This window comes from Petromyzon marinus, chromosome 61 (genome assembly GCF_048934315.1).
Source record: "Petromyzon marinus isolate PM22_M1 ecotype Great Lakes invasive population chromosome 61, UKy_Petmar_22M1.pri1.0, whole genome shotgun sequence".
Lineage (NCBI taxonomy): Eukaryota > Metazoa > Chordata > Hyperoartia > Petromyzontiformes > Petromyzontidae > Petromyzon > Petromyzon marinus.
In genome coordinates, this window is record NC_133727.1 from 8,780,121 (window position 1) to 8,790,689 (window position 10,569).

The following is a 10,569-nucleotide window of genomic DNA, read 5'->3' on the forward strand; positions in this document are numbered from 1 at the left end:
GTGAGAGCGGTGAGTGTGTGTGAATGTGCAGTCAGTGTGCCGGTAAGTGAGTGCGTGGTGAGTGTGCGGTGTGTGAGTGTGCAGTGAGTGCCAGTGTGCGAGTGTGCCGGTAAGTGAGTGTGCGGTGAATGTGGTGTGTGTGAGTGTGCCGGTGAGTGTGTGGTGAGTGTGTGGCTTGACGTGTCTCCGTATCAGTCTTACTCAGCCACCCCCTTACTTGCCCACGCGTAGATCCGTCCTGCCCACCAGACAGCTACATGCGATTCAAATGTCCACGTACACATGACATCACATTGCGATGCGCATGTGTGAAATACATGTGCCACGTGTTGCACACACTACGCACGTCCCATGCACAAAGGGCATGCCTTACAAGTGATGACCACGCGATGCAGGTGCTTGCCTTGTAGATGTCACGTACCCGTGACGCACGTGGCCCGTGCGCGTGACGCGCGTGCTCCGCGCTGCCGTGTGCTTTGACCAGGGCCGTCCATAGGGGGTGCGTGGGCCCCCCCCCCGATGCCTTCAAACTAAACCGGAAGCATTACATGTGACACTGATGTCTACACGTGGGGCCTCCCCCGAAGCGCGGGGCCCGGGATAGTCGGTCCAATTTGCCGGACACTCGGGGACGACTCTTGACTTGGCATACGCGACGCGCATGTTGTGTGCGCTGTGCGTGGGGTGACTGGCCCGATGTGCGTGCCAGGCAGGGCAAGGGGGACTGCCATTGATTGTGTCGAGACCTTTTGTATGGGTGACGAGATGAACGCCCAAATTCAACGCAGGCCGCCACACAAGGGCTGCACATTTCAATGTTGAGCAGGTCCCTGTGTGTCCGTGCGTGAGGGTCCCTGTGTGTGTGTGTTGTTTCTGTGTGCGTTGTGTGAGGGTAGCAGTGACGCAGTGGATAGTACGCTACGCTCCGAACCCCGCAAAAATGCGAGTTAGAGTCCCGCTCATGGCCAACACCAATAACGATTATTTATCTGAACTGGTCCTGGGTCGATTCAACCTCAAATGAATACCTGGAGCGGTGTGTGTAATACGTCAACCACTTGGGAGACAAAGGCGGCCGGGTGTGGTGTTGGCCACCTACCCCCTGGTATACCATGCCGACCTTCATTGGTGCTTGCGAACAGCACTTGCCACAACAGTCTGTTAAGGCTATATGGGGGATCTTCGTCTCTGCAGTGGGAAACTCGTAGGTGTGTGCATGTGTGGAGGGAAACCTGTACTGCTGTCGTACGTTGTGACCGGGCGAGGCCAATTTCCGTCCTCATGGTCGGCCACGGCGTCCTGGTCTTCGTACTGCTGCTTGTTTTTGGCTGTAATGACACCCACCATGGACAACCCCATCACCTGCGTTCAAACAAGTGTTACACAGTATGAACAACATGCGCAATAAAGCAACCACAAAGCACATACACTTTTAAATATAAAAGCACTGGGGGTATAGTACTGTAGTCACCAATCCGTGTTAACAGCAATCTAGAGACAGTAGAACCCCTCTTAAAGACGGTAATTGGTTCCACGAGCATTAAAGGATTTGGTCATTAAGCGAGTATAGGAAATACGTGTTAAAAGCTTAATTCGTTCCGATAGCATCGAAAGTTTCCCTTGTTCACCCAAAAAACGTACTTTATAATATTTAAACAATGGATATTAATACATAAAGATACTAACATTATAAACACATCATATTAAAATAAACACTGTTAATAAATGCATTAATTCATTTTGATTTAAAGCTTTCGTGACTGCAGGGATTCATATTCTTGTTTTTTTTGGTAAATTCACGTAGAAGGGAAACAACAAAATAATAAAAATATAAAACAATAAAATTCTCACGACGTTTCGACTGCAACACAAGCAATCATCATCAGGTGTGAAAACCACAACAAGAAAATGTGAAAAAAGTGGCGGTTATTTTAACGTTAGCACCACGGAGAGAGATTTGATAAACCATTTCGGGTCTTAATTGATTGATCACGCTTAAGGTGGCTTTCAGAACGCATCCATTATTTTTCGTCTCCCCCTTCCTCTTTTCCGAACATAGATGGACTCGTCCATCTGAACAAACTGTCAAATCTCTCTCCGTGGTGCTAACGTTAAAAATAACTGGCACTTTTTTCCAATGTTCTTGTTGTGGTTTTCACACCTGATGATGATTGCTTGTGTTGCAGTCGAAACGTCGTGAGAATTTGATCGTTTTATATTTTTATTATTTTATTGTTTCCCTTCTACGTGGCATTAATTCATATTTACTGTACCTACAACAGCCTGTCGTTAACAGAGAAATGGTCGGTTAAGCCTACACATTGAGCTCTATGGAGGCCCGTTGTTAAGCGATTAGTTAACAAGGGTGGTCGTTAAAAGGGGTTCTAACTCTACCTTTGATTTCGCCGCCTTCACCAAGATGTCGTAGTTGGAAGGCAGAGGCGCCGGGTGGCGGTGGAGCAGCGCACACTCGGGGAATTCGCCTACGATGCGCTCCGCCACGGAGATGTTGGCGAGCAACATGAACTCCTCCACCATCGAGTTGGTCTCCCTGTGTACACGCACCAGTTTCCGCCACCACAACACATCAACCACAAGGGTTAAGAATCTTTATCTTAGATTATTTTGCTGATAATAAAAATCCCACGTGATAAGCCACTTTGTTCAGCTATCATTTGTGGTCAGGGTTTTACTTGGTAAGATAAAAATAGTTTAGTTTTATTTGTATATTTGTTTAAGTTATTTGTTTACCTTTCCAATACTTTGCAATCCTAACGTGTGCTTGTATTGATTGTTGTTGTAACGTTGTGACCTGCCCCAACTGGACATCTGTGAAAAAAGAGCTTTATAGCTCATCGGATTCTTCCAGTAGAAATATATATTTTGATTCTGATAGAGAGATCTGCACAACAGTCGGATTGCAGTCATGGGAGGTGTCTTGTTGACGAGACTCACTTGAGTTCCTTGGTCTGCAGGTCGATCGGGTCGTGGGTTTCGCTGTCCATGTGGAATCGGACCTCAGGGGATGCCAGAGTCAATGCCCTACGGGTGGACAAGGGACATGAGCGATTATCATGTCCAGCCAAAACAACACAGAATCTTAATATAAGACACTTCACAAACTCAGATATTTGAGATGAACATGCACAGCTCGTTAAGTCAATCCACTGCTGGATGAGGGCCGCCCCATGTCATGCGGGTCGTGGGGTGGTTTTACCGTACTTAACCGTGGTGGTCAGTACGCGTTGGCAAAGGTGGGGGAGCACAGACATGGGAGCATTAAGTAGAGTAAAACAATTTATGTCACTGCATTGTCCTCTATTGCCCACAATGTAGCCCCGCAGTAGCCTGTAACACTCCAATCTAGAAGGATGTTATTAACCAGGTAAAACCTTAACTTCTTTATTGTTGCCTTCATTTCCGCATCTCGAGCTTCTTCAGCCTCCCACTCCCAGCCCCGCTCACTTCCCCCCCCCCCCCCCGGCATTTTGCCGTGCTCGCCCCTTTAATCCCTCTAGCAGCACCCCACTTCCCCTACCCCACACCCCCCCTCTCTATCTCTCCTCCCTTGCTCCCCCCCACTCTCTTACCTATATAGCCTCTTGTTGCAACAGCCCTTTTTTGCCCACTTCAGCAATTGTTTCTGGCTGTGGTTGTCCCACCTGAAGAAGGACGCTTGTGTTGCGCCCGAAACGTCGTGATTTAATTTAGTTGTTATTTTATTTTATAGTTTTACCTACGTGACTTTACTGAAAACAAAACAAAGAGTATGAATCCTGTAACACTTGTTTGTGCATGATATTCACCCAAGCCTCATGCATCATGGGGTCAAAAAAAGCTACAGGTGCAGCCTTGCAATTGCTTGCTCAAGCCACTGCTGGAAGAAGGGGGCTCCCATAAGAGGGGGGCCCTCTAGAGATACACCCTTTTACAGTCCATCTCAATGTATTTTAGCCTACTCTTCCATGCTGGCCGGATGTCTTAGAAGACACGGGAGTAACCACACTTTACCGCGCCACAGGCGACCTGCCGATCGACTAAATGTGGTGCACCCATTAATACTGCTCAGCGCTCCAGAGGCGGTGGAGGGGATGAGGATCTTGACAATGAGTTACTCGTTTTGAATGCGCCTCTGCTTGACGATCTTGGCCAGGGAGTTGAGGCCACGCAAGCTGCTGGTGACCGGCTCCTTCCGCCCGGCATCGTCCATCATTAGCTGAGCCTCCGCGTACGTCAGAGACGCCTGCGGGGATACGATGAACACACCACGGGTGAACCATGGGGTCCTCGCAATTACACAATCCCCACGCCTGATCCAAGCCCAAGCCAGAACTCAACAGATGTCTACGTGGCTCCCGATGACCACTGAGGGTTATGCTCACCCAAAGACAGCAAAATTGATATTTTTTGAATTCTCAAAGCTGGAATTTAACCAAATTTAGTGCAATGTAATTTGGTGGTCTTTTGTGCAGTGAGTTTAACACGTAGGCTTTCGTGACCAATATCATCCATAATACAGGTTTTTTGGGTTAGATTGTGTAAATACATAAATGTGTCGTTAAACCCGCCACCACCCGACACAGCCGACTAGTAAGGGTTGTCACATTAACAGAACGTGGCCAATTCGTCACTGGTACAACACACCGGTGTGCTGTACTCGTGACGAATTGGCATGTTCTGTTTACGTGACAACCCTTATTAGTTGGCTATGTCGGGTGGGGGTGGGTTTAATGACACATTTACATATTTACACGATCTAACCTAAAAAAAACCTGTGTTTTGTGCAGTGATTGTTGACTGGACAAAGACCATCAACTCACTACTTTCATGTCCTACCTCGCACCTCCGATTAGCACAGTTGGCTACGTACGGTGCAAAAGAAGTTCAACATACATACTACCACTTGTGAACCCGGTTCATCTCGCTCCACTTGTGAACCCAGAGGTGCAAGCTCAACGCTCTGACCTCTCAGCCATCCGGAAACCTCAACTGCACTAACATAGCAAGGCACCGATACAATACACGTGAAAGCAAACGAGAGTTTTACAAAAACTGAACGTCTGTGGGGGAGGGGGGGGGAAATCACCTTGGAATTGATGATGCTCTTGGTAAAACGTGTGCTCACGATCTCAGCCTTTGGAGTCATCTCCCATATGCACGAGAATGCCAGCCTGCACGCGCACAGCACATGCACCATCGCCATTCACCGTCGAGTGGCGGAGTCGTCGACATTGGAGTGGTGCAGGGTGTTCACTCAGGAAAGCCTCGCATAGTCTCGAGACTCTTTTTCAGGAGGGTCTTGCCAAGTTTTTGGTAGTCGAGTCATTCTGTCAGCAGCGGGATGTTTGCCCAAATACCGGTTTGGGTTGTTACAAATTACTCAACTGGAATATATATCTAGCAACCATTGTTCGACTACAAAAGCTTTGCAGTACCCTCCCGAAGTTATGAGATTCAGTGAGGCTTCCCTTGGTTAAGGATCATAGTAATAATAACACGTTTATGTTAGCGATGAGAGGAAACCTGATAACCTGGAGTCAACCCATGCTAAATAGGGGAGAACATACAAAATCTACATGGAAAGGCAACCAAGTCGGGCATCAATCCTAGGCAATTCTTGCTGTGAGACACGTGTTACCATTGTGCCATCCTGGTTTGGCTGCTTATGTATGTACACATGCTTGTGTGGATCTGTACAATGACACTTTAACAGTGCCACGCATCATGGGATTACATGTGCACCTGGCAACAACGCACGTTAGCTGCTGAGGATGGGTTTCAATGTGCGCACTCGCGAGTTCACAGTTGTTGGTGCATCTCACCGATCGATGTTGGATCTCAAGGAACACAGGTTTGAGCTCAATAACTCTGGCACCATATCAATCCTCTGCAGGCGCACAAACAGATAAACGCAACCACTTCTCTGTCAATAAACACAATCTGGCAAATACATATGCACCAACTCAACGAGTGTTTCGCAAGCAAACCCACACATGATTAAGTCACCTGCAGGTAACTGTTCAGCAAGGAGATGTTTTCGCGAATGCCAGTTAAGATTGTATGGGTTTTATTTAGAGGAAATCTGATTAATCCAGAGGAAACCCATTCACTAACAGGGGGAGAACAAACAAAACTGCAAGCGAAAAGGCACAAGAGTTGAGTAATCAAACCCAGCGTCTCCTTGCTGCAAGGCACGAGTGTTACCACTGCGCCGATAGCCTGCCGCTCATGATGTCACGGTACATCATATGATAATAAATCCACAAAAATCACCTCGTTTAAAACATCATGAGAGATATTTAGCATTGTTGCACATTTTTTAATTCTAATTCATTTTTAAGTTATCGTTATTCATACGGGAAGTACTGAAAAGCACACAAAAAATGTGGTGAAAATGTAAAATACAATTACAAAGTTGTGGGGAAACTGGTATCGCGATGATCGTTACATCGTAATATTTTACATCATGTCGTAAAGTTAAGAATGAAAGGATGAAATCGGCGGGTCGTAAAACACTTGATATTGTGGCAAGAAAAAATCCACATCTCACCTTCTCACACAGGTAAACTGTGGTACCACGCAGAGATGCCTCCTCATCCAAGGCATTCCCCGGCCGGATAAAGTAGCCCACATCGGCGATGTGTACCCCAACCTAGAACACACATTAATACACCGTCACCACCCTCACATGCATGGATGTGTAATGACAGGGTGATACCTGCCGGCCTGTAAGGGTAATTAAGGTTATAGCTGCATTACATAATGCCTCATTATGAAGGGGCGTATCTGGGGTAAAGGTCAACGGCGGAGTCAGTCGAGAAGCTCCGGGAACCATCCCGAAGGGCCTAGAAGGTTCTAGAAAGGGGGCGTGGCCAGAGGTGGAGCTTGGCCACTCCAGGCAGATATAAAGAGCACCGAATCAGAGCTTCGGGGCTGTTAGCGTGGGGTCTGGGTCCTGGTTGCGTCGCTACCGTCGTCATCTCTTCGTCTTCGACCACGTGGCTGGTTCTTCTGCAAGAGCAGCTCTGTCTCCGCCGCTACGCTCGTCAACCAGCCAGCGTAGCTACGCAGGACGGAGATGGGCTGCGTGCTTGTACAGCCTAGGTGTAGCCGCGTTACGAAGTGTATCGCCCTGTGTGCTTTTAATAAATAAGAAGCCTTCTACTAGACGTCTGTCGGAAGGCGCTCACTCCACATGCATGCATAACCTCCACCATAGCCACTCCAACCAAAGCACAATAATGTGAAATGAAATGCACACCCATTACTACCTGGTGCATTCATTGTGAACCAGGCATTCGGCCAGTGACGTGGACACTTAGGCCAGTGGGGTCTTAGCCATGGCTTGGCTCAGGCTTGGCTCTCGCGCAACATGCATTGAGATTATTTCTATAATTTTGGCTGCTATAAATGTCCAAATGATGGGCCACTTTGCTGAGCTATTCAGTTGTGGCCAGGTCACTAATCAAAAATAAATCAATACCTCAGTGGGCTTTGCCTGGTAAGATGGGGATGATTCAGTTGTATTTGTTTGTGTTTGGGTTATTTGTTTATCTTTCTTGTACTTTGCACTACTATTATCTTTTTGTACTGTTTGTTGTTGTAACGTTCTCACCCGCCTCTACTGGACATGCGAAAACTAGCTTTATAGCTCATCGGATTCCTCCAGTATAAATATTCTGATTCTAATTCTCAATAAGCCACATCAAAGCAATGCTTAAAACCCGAGCTGCCTCTAAGCATGGTTCCAGCCCTGAGCCTCTGTGTCCCTTGTGCCTCCTCGTATATCTCTGAATGCTCCCATCCACGCTCAGAATTTCCGTGAGCTGAGCCTGAGCCAAGGCACAGCTAAGCCACTCATACGTATTTGGAGGCAACGGAGCAGATCAAGCCAGAACCGAGCCGTGTTGAAGTCAGTCCTGAGCCGAGCAGAGACCAAGAATACGGGCACTAAGGCAACAATGTTTGGAAACTTAATAACAGGAATATTATCCACCCCTTTGTCAATCCACTGCAGGATGAGGGCTTCTCCATGCCGTAATGGGTCGCGATTGTCATTTGACCTTGCTTTATTAAGATGGTCAATGCAGGTGGTGAAGGGGAGAACTTGGGCAGTTTTTTTAGATATCACTCTGTACCGGTGTTAGCCATGACTGGGAATCTAAACCAGCTTGACAGGATGAATGTGCAGTGCACTTATCATTGTGCCACTAAACTCCCCTTGTCACCTCTGCTAGCATTGACAAAACCATGAAAGGAATAGGCACGAATTACCGCGACCGTGACCACGATTACCACCACCAAATGAATACCTCGGTATTCCCATTGTCGAGCGGTTTGCAGTGTAGGGCATCGTCAATGTCTGTGCAGCCTGGAGGATTCACACTGCAGATGGACAACGCACGGAGGTCCTCCCTGCCAGCCTGGGCCTTGTACGGGACACACACAGCACCAGGTTCAACAAAACGCTGCCTTACAACAAACAAAACACAGGGTGAGCCATACATGGGTAAACCAACTTCATTCTAATGGCGTTCTATCTTCTCAATAGGCGACTGAATATTTTGAAAGTACAGTCCGTTCTCCTATAACTCTGCGTGTTTTCATATCGTGAATTAGATATAATGCGATGAATGCATTAGGGAACACATTTTTTTCATAACATGGATGCGAATTGGATAAAAGGCGATCGAGTGAACAGAACTGCGTTGTGCGAGGCAGAATAAGCGGTTGTACGGTTGCCTCGGTGTAGCATCACACAAGGCGGGATGCTTGTAGATGCTTCTAAATGCTACTCACGTACCCGAAGTCTTTGTTAAGCCTGCGTACGCATCTCACGTGTTATCGCGGACTGTGCTTTACCCTATATTATTAATTATGCGATTTTTCCACAATTCGGTGTTCTTCAGGAACGCAAGTACAGCGTTATAGGAAAAAAGTCTGTAGTCCCCTTGCTCCATTAATTTCTGTACTGGACCATCTCCACGGCTACTGCAGAGTCCTCCACATCCTGGCTCACCACTTTGATCCGCATCTCTCGAGGCCTGCCTCTCGGGTCTCCGCCCTGGTGCTTCCATAAGTCCGTCGCCTTCCTTCCTCCGATGTGAATTTCCTCTCTTCTTACGATGATGTGTCCGAGCCATCGACTTTCTTTCAGGTCGACGGCTTTTCTATATACGGTCTGTGGTAAAGGTGTAGAGCCCCGTGGCTTCTCGTTCATGCCAGTGCAGCGGAAGGACCTCGACTGGAGGGAGAGCTCCAGAGAGGCCCTCTAGAAGGTATTCTACGCAGGCCAAACATCTTGAAACTATTGAGGTTTGACAGCACGATGATAATGATGGGGGGTGTTTTCGCATTTGTCTATTGTCGGGGGCCTATACGTCGGGGGCCACACCAAAGGCCACCCAGGGGCCACCAGTGGCCCGTGGGCCTTGTAATAAAGAACATTGAAGTAAAGGATTCTCACATGCACGACCAAACACACCAACACACCGCAGGCGTAAGAATTGAACTCAATCGATGAATTGACATATCGTCATACGTCTCATGCGTACCTCTGCTGTGATGCTGAACGTGGGAGGGGGCAGGCATGCAAGTACGGCCTGGCTGAAGGGCTGGTGTGGCACGTCGTGCTCCAGCAGCAGCAGCACCTCTGTCTCCGTCTCCTTATCCCCACATTCGCCCAGAGAGCGCACAAAATGGCCCTGCACAAGCACACCGACGATTAGCACGGTTGTCTACGTATGGTACGGAAGAAGTTCAACATGCATATGCACATACGTGGCCAATCGTCACCGGTATCCCTTTTCCACTGGTACATTGGAACCCAGACAGCGCAGAGCTCTCGAGGTGTTTGTGGTCACCCACTGGCTTTTTGCCGTGTTGAACCAGAACCAAACCGTGATATGCTGGCCCCACAAGGCATCCAAATCTATCCGGGGGCCGAGCAGGGCCAGGGGCGGGGCTAGAGACACGTTAATTGTGTGATGGCAGTCGGTACACCACGGGGACGTGGCACCACAGCGTCATCTGCATGTGCCCAGACTTGTTCAAAGCATTGACCGTCCATGGCATGGATCTACTTTTGCAGTGGATAAACAACCTGCAGCCTACTAAACCGTGCCAGCCATGGTGCCGCTCGGTTGTGCAGTGGCAAATAGGTATGAAAAGCACAACCACAATGCCAACCTTGTACCTAACGTTCATGATGTAGAATATTAACCGCCATCTGTTTAAACAAAGATACAACCCAAAGAATACATCTTAACAATATATTTAACTTTTCACCAATTTTGTTTCTCATTGTGTTAATGGTATCACACAAGACAAGCAATCTATACAAACCCTTCGTGGTCAAGGACGACCCACAGGAGCAGACATAACAGAGCTACTTCTAAGATCCAATGAAGTGAAATGCGGACCGAATTGTAGGGGGGCAGTGCTTTTCCAACCACTCTGCCAATCAAAGTAATGTTTATCACATGGCAGTCAAACGCAGTAGTTTTCTCAGAGATGGAAATTAAACAATCGAAGTGCACGACCAAATTTAATATCGTTTTTGGTGCAGTT

General features: G+C 47.8%; 1 protein-coding gene and 1 long non-coding RNA gene across 2 annotated transcripts; both read right to left on the bottom strand.

Moving 5' to 3' along the window:
* Nucleotides 1-2,697: 2,697 nt before the first annotated feature.
* On the bottom strand, nucleotides 2,698-5,883 carry LOC142906007 (exosome complex exonuclease RRP44-like). The gene is made up of 4 exons (XM_076053375.1): nucleotides 5,823-5,883; nucleotides 5,087-5,171; nucleotides 4,116-4,243; nucleotides 2,698-3,042 (listed from the first exon to the last, which is right to left on the bottom strand). Exons 1-4 carry the CDS (start codon nucleotides 5,876-5,878, stop codon nucleotides 2,952-2,954), a joined length of 360 nt encoding a protein of 119 aa, XP_075909490.1. The 5' UTR covers nucleotides 5,879-5,883; the 3' UTR covers nucleotides 2,698-2,951.
* Nucleotides 5,884-6,406: 523 nt separating this feature from the next.
* LOC142906008 (uncharacterized) lies at nucleotides 6,407-9,827 on the bottom strand. The gene is made up of 3 exons (XR_012930026.1): nucleotides 9,555-9,827; nucleotides 8,313-8,429; nucleotides 6,407-6,652 (listed from the first exon to the last, which is right to left on the bottom strand). It is a non-coding gene; the product is annotated as an uncharacterized LOC142906008 (long non-coding RNA).
* Nucleotides 9,828-10,569: the final 742 nt, after the last annotated feature.